This window comes from Palaemon carinicauda, chromosome 3 (genome assembly GCF_036898095.1).
Source record: "Palaemon carinicauda isolate YSFRI2023 chromosome 3, ASM3689809v2, whole genome shotgun sequence".
NCBI lineage: Eukaryota > Metazoa > Arthropoda > Malacostraca > Decapoda > Palaemonidae > Palaemon > Palaemon carinicauda.
The window spans coordinates 119123407-119130906 of record NC_090727.1 but is presented as its reverse complement, the minus strand read 5'-3'; the positions used below and the strand labels follow the sequence as shown (position 1 = coordinate 119130906).

The 7500-nt window shown below is 33.6% G+C and overlaps 2 protein-coding genes across 6 annotated transcripts in view; one reads left to right on the top strand and one right to left on the bottom strand.

Annotated features, from left to right (window-relative positions):
* waw (Translation factor waclaw) overlaps positions 1-7500 on the top strand; it is a 336239-nt gene that overhangs the window by 299527 nt on the left and 29212 nt on the right. The window lies entirely within an intron of this gene.
* LOC137638868 (uncharacterized) overlaps positions 1-7500 on the bottom strand; it is a 30642-nt gene that overhangs the window by 12996 nt on the left and 10146 nt on the right. Inside the window, exon 3 of the mRNA XM_068371278.1 lies at positions 6153-6749. Within this exon, the coding sequence (XP_068227379.1) occupies positions 6153-6749 (597 nt within the window). The remainder of the gene's footprint in view (positions 1-6152; positions 6750-7500) is intronic.

The following is a 7500-nucleotide window of genomic DNA, read 5'->3' as shown; positions in this document are numbered from 1 at the left end:
AGCACCAATGTGTTATAACCTATCATATTTATTATTTAGAACATTTAAAACCATTCTCTCTCTCTCTTCTCTCTCTCTCTCTCTCTCTCTCTCTCTCTCTCTCTCTCTCTCTCTCTCTCTCTCTCTCTCTCACATCGAACGTAGTAGCGGTAACTTAATTTTTCGATGACTTTAAAAATGGCCTATTACTTTCTTCTTCTTTTGCCTTTTTTGCATATGGTGAGGTGGGTACAAGTTGACTTATAACTGAAGTTACAAAAAGTATTTTGGATATGGAAAGAACAATTATCTTTTGTAACAGTTTAAAATTATCGTAAATTATCATTCTGTCATTTGCGGCAGTTTGCTATTGTGGATTAAACGCATAAGGAAAAAAAAGTTTCCAGCTTTGCTACGAATTTAGGAATTTATATGGATACGATAAGTAAAATATTTGTAATAACATAATGTTTACTAAATGTTTGTTATATCATTAGTTATCACTTTGAGCATGTGTGTTTAATGCGTTCATTTGTTTATTATGATCGAAGATGGAGCGTAAACAAATGGAAGGTTTCCGTTTCAGGTGGTGTCATAAGAAAAACATTATATAAATGGCATTCATTTCATTTATTTGGAAGTTCTAAGAAAAATTAAGTAGAACATTGGTAATAACAAAGTCAACATATAATCAATACTTGGTAAGAGTGCTATCGATGCAAAAACTAACCTATACACATATGTGTAAATGCGTCTGTTTCTTCGTTATGATCAGAGAAAAACGTAAACAAAACATTGGTTGTCATTTTTTATCGTGCTTTTTGGCATGTTTAGGAAACGCATGATATAAAATCGCCTTTAATATTTGTGCCTGTTTTAGTTTAGGGTACTGTAGTACATGCATTAAGTGTTCTGTACATTAAAGGGTAGTTTGTTAACAGTACTACGTAAAGGGAAGGTTTTAAAAGTCTGAATATACATGTTAAATAAATACGTAAATATGGTGTCCCTACTTCGCGGATTTTCAGCTATCGCGGCCAGGTTTGGAACCTATCTACCACGATAAACGAGGGTTCACTGCATGTATATATATATATATATATATATATATATATATATACATATATATATACATATATATATATACATATATATATATATACATATATATATATACATATATATATACATATATATATATATACATATATATATACATATATATATATATATATACATATATATATACATATATATATATACATATATATATATATATATATATATATATATATATATATATATATATATATATATACATATATATATATATATATATATATATATATATATATATATATATATATATATATACATATATATATACATATATATATATATATATATATATATATATATATATATATATATATATACATATATATACATATATATATATACATATATATATATACATATATATATATATATACATATATATATATATACATATATATATATATATACATATATATATATATATATATATATATATATACATATATATATATACATATATATATATATACATATATATATATATATATATATATATATATATACATATATATATACATATATATATATACATATATATATACATATATATATACATATATATATACATATATATATACATATATATATACATATATATATATATATATATATATATATATATACATATATATATATATATACATATATATATATATATATATATATATATATATACATATATATATATATACATATATATACATATATATATATATATACATATATATACATATATATATATACATATATATATACATATATATATACATATATATATATACATATATATATACATATATATATATACATATATATATATATATATATATGTATATATATATACATATATATATATATATATATATATACATATATATATATATATAATATATATATATATATAAATATATATATATATATATATATATATAAATATATATATATATATTTCCCCCTGTGGCCGCGGGGGCATATAAAAAATTAGAATAGCGCCAACGTCATCCCTGCGTGTCGTAAGAGGCAACTAAAAGGGACGGGACAAGGGGGCTGGGAACCCCCTCTCCTGTATCTACATCCTGTGAGACATCGATAAAGAGATGGAGCTTGGGGGAGAGTGACTGCTCCCCGCACTCTAGTTTTGGGGTGTTTGAATGTGCGTGGATGTAGTACGATAGAGAGTAAAAGATGTGAAATTGGAAGTATGTTTAGGAATAGAAGGATGGATGTATTGGCCTTGTGTGAGACGAAGATAAAAGGAAAGGGTGAAGTGATGTTTGGTGAAATGTATGGTAGAGTGTCTGAGATTGAAAGGGGAAGAGCGAGAGAGGGTGTGGCTTTATTGCTGAATGAATGGATGACAGGTAAAGTAGTGGAATGGAAGGAGATATCATCTAGGTTAATGTGGATAAGGGTTAGGTTGGGTAGAGAATGTTGGGCGTTTGTCAGTGCGTATGGGCCAGGTAGTGAGAAAAGTGAAGAAGAGCAGAATGAGTTCTGGAATGAATTAACTAGGTGTGTAGAAGGACTGAGTAGAAGGAATTATGTAGTTGCCATGGGTGACTTGAATGCTAGAGTGGGCCCTGGAGAGGTAGGTGTCATTGGGAAGTATGGCGTACCAGATGAAAATGAGAGTGGTGAGAGACTGGTAGATATGTGTGTTGAGCAAGAGATGGTGATAAGTAATAGCTTTTTCAAAAAGAAAGATAAAAATAAGTATACATGGGTAAGAGTGGCAAATGGAAGAGTAGTAGAAAGGGCATTGATGGATTATGTGTTGATAACTAAAAGAATGTTTGGAAGATTGAAAGACGTGCACGTGTTTAGGGGTATGGCTAACGGTATGTCTGATCAGTTTTTGGTGGAAGGAAAATTAGTTGTAGCAAAAGAGTGGGGGAATAGAGTAGGTGGATGTAAAAGGGAGCTTGTGAGGGTTGAAGAGCTAATAAAACCAGGGGTAAAAAGTAAATATCAGGAAAGGTTGAAAATGACATATGACGAAGTGAAAGTAAGAGAAACTGGCAATTTAGAGGAGTGGAAGTTAGTAAAAGAAAGTTTTGTTGGGATTGCAAGTGATGTGTGTGGCAAGAAGGTTGTTGGAGGCACCATGAGGAAGGGCAGTGAATGGTGGAATGAAGGAGTGAAGGTAAAAGTGGAAGAGAAAAAGAGGGCTTTTGAAGAATGGCTGCAGAGTAATAGTATAGAGAAGTATGAAAAATATAAAGAGAAAAATGTGGAAGTAAAGCGCAAGGTACGCGAGGCAAAGAGGGCAGCTGACCTGAGGTGGGGTCAGGGATTAGGTCATTCATATGAAGAGAATAAGAAGAAGTTTTGGAAAGAAGTGAAGAGAGTAAGGAAGGCTGGCTCAAGAATTGAAGAGACAGTGAAAGATGGAAATGGAAGGTTGTCAAAAGGAGAGGAGGCAAGGAAAAGATGGGCGGAATATTTTGAAAGTTTACTGAATGTTGAGGATAATAGGGAGGCAGATATAATTGCTGTTGCAGGTGTTGAGGTGCCAGTGATGGGAGATGAGAATGAGAGAGAGATTACAATAGATGAAGTGAGGAGAGCACTAGATGAAACAAGAGTAGGAAAAGCATCTGGTATGGATGGTGTGAGAGCTGAGATGTTGAAGGAAGGGGGTGTGACTGTACTTGAATGGTTGGTGTGATTGTTTAATATGTGTTTTGTGTTGTCAATGGTACCAGTAGATTGGGTTTGTGCATGTATTGTACCACTATATAAGGGTAAGGGAGATGTGCATGAGTGTTGTAATTCAAGAGGTATTAGTTTGTTAAGCGTAGTTGGAAAAGTGTATGGTAGAGTAATGATTAATAGGATTAAGGATAAAACAGAGAATGCAATCTTAGAAATACAGGGTGGTTTTAGAAGAGGTAGGGGTTGTATGAATCAGATTTTTACAGTAAGGCAGGTATGCGAGAAATATTTAGCAAAAGGTAAGGAGGTGTATGTTGCATTTATGGATCTGGAGAAAGCGTATGATAGAGTTGATAGGGAAGCAGTGTGGAATGTGATGAGGTTATATGGAGTTGGTGGAAGGTTGTTGCAAGCAGTGAAAAGTTTCTACAAAGGTAGTAAAGCATGTGTTAGGATAGGAAATGAAGTGAGTGATTGGTTTCCGGTGAGAGTGGGGCTGAGACAGGGAGGTGTGATGTCACCGTGGTTGTGTAACTTGTATGTTGATGGAGTGGTGAGAGAGGTGAATGCTCGAGTGCTTGGATGAGGATTAAAACTGGTAGACGAGAATGACCATGAATGGGAGGTAAATCAGTTGTTGTTTGCAGATGATACTGTACTGGTTGCAGACACAGAAGAGAAGCTTGGCCGATTAGTGACAGAATTTGGAAGATTGTGTGAGAGAAGGAAGTTGAGAGTTAATGTGGGTAAGAGTAAGGTTATGAGATGTATGAGAAGGGAAGGTGGTGCAAGGTTGAATGTCATGTTGAATGGAGAGTTACTTGAGGAGGTGGATCAGTTTAAGTACTTGGGGTCTGTTGTTGCAGCAAATGGTGGAGTGAAAGCAGATGTACGTCAGAGAGTGAATGAAGGTTGCAAAGTGTTGGGGGCAGTTAAGGGAGTAGTAAAAAATAGAGGGTTGGGCATGAATGTAAAGAGAGTTCTATATGAGAAAGTGATTGTACCAACTGTGATGTATGGATCGGAGTTGTGGGGAATGAAAGTGACGGAGAGACAGAAATTGAATGTGTTTGAGATGAAGTGTCTAAGGAGTATGGCTGGTGTATCTCGAGTAGATAGAGTTAGGAACGAAGTGGTGAGAGTGAGAACGGGTGTAAGAAATGAGTTAGCAGCTAGAGTGGATATGAATGTGTTGAGGTGGTTTGGCCATGTTGAGAGAATGGAAAATGGTTGTCTGCTAAAGAAGGTGATGAATGCAAGAGTTGATGGGAGAAGTACAAGAGGAAGGCCAAGGTTTGGGTGGATGGATGGAGTGAAGGAAGCTCTGGGTGATAGGAGGATAGATGTGAGAGAGGCAAGAGAGCGTGCTAGAAATAGGAATGAATGGCGAGCGATTGTGACGCAGTTCCGGTAGGCCCTGCTGCTTCCTCCGGTGCCTTAGATGACCGCGGAGGTAGCAGCAGTAGGGGATTCAGTATTATGAAGCTTCATCTGTGGTGGATAATGTGGGAGGGTGGGCTGTGGCACCCTAGCAGTACCACTGAACTCGGTTGAGTCCCTTATTAGGCTGGAGGAACGTAGAGAGTAGAGGTCCCCTTTTTGTTTTTGTTTCATTGCTGATGTTGGCTACCCCCCAAAATTGGGGGAAGTGCCTTGGTATATATATGTATGTATGTGTATGTGTGTATATATATATATATATATATATATATATATATATATATATATATATATATATATTATATATATTATATATATTATTATTAAAGAAAAGAGTTTTACCAGCCCAATGAGTCAAGCTTGATTCTCACAGGGCTGGCCCGAAATAAAATCGGGATATAAAGAATTATAAGATTATCAAATTTAATTGATAAGGAAAAAAAATAAATAAATGAAAAAAATAAAAATGTATGTATATACCATATATACTTATATATCTTTGAATATTCTAAATATGGGTGAATAGATGTATGAATGGATAAATATATATATATGAAATCTGAGTGATAAAAAGAATTAACTATATATTAAATCTACATAATTTAAAAAGAATTAGTAATAACATAAAAATCTTAGGTCAAAATTTAGATTTTATCAATAATACGTGAATTCCTTAAAAAAGTTAAAATTCTAGAAACAGAAAAACTACTTGATTCAGTAAAAGTGTCAGAAAACATTTTCTAACTAAAACATATCTCTCTCTCTCTCTCTCTCTCTCTCTCTCTCTCTCTCTCTCTCTCTCTCTCTCTCGCTGGAAAACTTTATAAGACCGAAAATATATGTTTAATAGATAAAAAACTATCACACTCACTGCACATTGGAACAGTGCCGTGAGGTGTACTCATTAAAAATTCATGGGTCAGTCTCGAGTGCCCAATTCGTAATCTGGTTAAAATTACTTCAGTTCTTTTGTTATTTTGTATTGACGAATCCCAAGGAGCAGTCTTAGGTTTAATTTGCCTTAATTTATTATTTTCTGGCACATTATTCCAAATGTTCTGCCATTTTTCCAATATGAAATGCCTTAATAATGCAATAAAATCTCCAACTGGCAGGTCAATGTTTTGTTGTGGTAATTTAATGGCTTCTTTAGCAGGAGCATCCACCTTTACACTACCAACAACTCCAACATGAGCCGGGATCCAGCATAATTCGACACTTACACACTGAGATGATAATTTACTTATAAATTCTTTAATTCTTAGGATTAAGTGGTTCCTATGTGTATAGTTTTTAAGGGCTACTATGGCGCTTCGAGAATCTGAATAGATGACAAATTTAAAATTCTTTCTGTCTTCAATTGTTTTAATTATATTGATTGCTTGTAAAATGGCATACAACTCTGGTGTAAATACTGATGATTCTTTTGGCAACGATAATTGTTGTGTTCTATCTAAAGATACTGCAGCACATCCAGCACCCATTGAGGATTTAGAACCATCAGTATATATGGCATAGTGAGGACCTTTTCTCTGAATATGTTCTTTGGTAATTTGCTTGTGGTGACTCGGAGTATAAGAGAATTTTTTTTGATAAATAAAAGAGATGAGAACAGATTCTTGTCCTTGTCATAATCCAAGGTGGGGGAAATAAAGATGGTTGGATAAGATTCAATTTAATGTTTGTTGATTATAACAGTCTGCTTGCCCTGATTGGGAATGGTTGTTCATGGTTGTTTATAAATATATCCCTCTCATTAAAAATCTTTTTTGTTGGAGAATTAGTGGATAAAATTTTTAATGCACTCCACATTGTTACAAAATCCCGACAAAGGGGGTTCTCCAGTTTCATATAAAACTGAGAGATTTGGGGATGATCTAAAATCTCCGCTACAAATTCTCAGGCCTCGAGCGTGTATTGGATCTGAAGATTCCAAAGTTGCTTCTCATCCTGATCCATATATTGGGCTACCAATATCAATTCTTGATAATACATACATACATATACCAAGGCACTTCCCCTAATTTTGGGGGGTAGCTGACATCAACAAATGAAACAAAACAAAAAGAGGACCTCTACTCTACGTTCCTTCCAGCCTGACAAGGGACTCAACCAAGTTCAGCTGGTAATACTAATGCTTTATACATCATCATTAGAGTTGATCTCTTTGCACCCCATGTTGTGTAAGACAATTTCATCATTAAATTAAGAGCACTGTTACATTTGGATTTGATATATATGATACATGTGCTTTCCAATTCAAATGGGTGTCAAAAATTAGTCCCAAAAACTTTACCTTATCTTGAA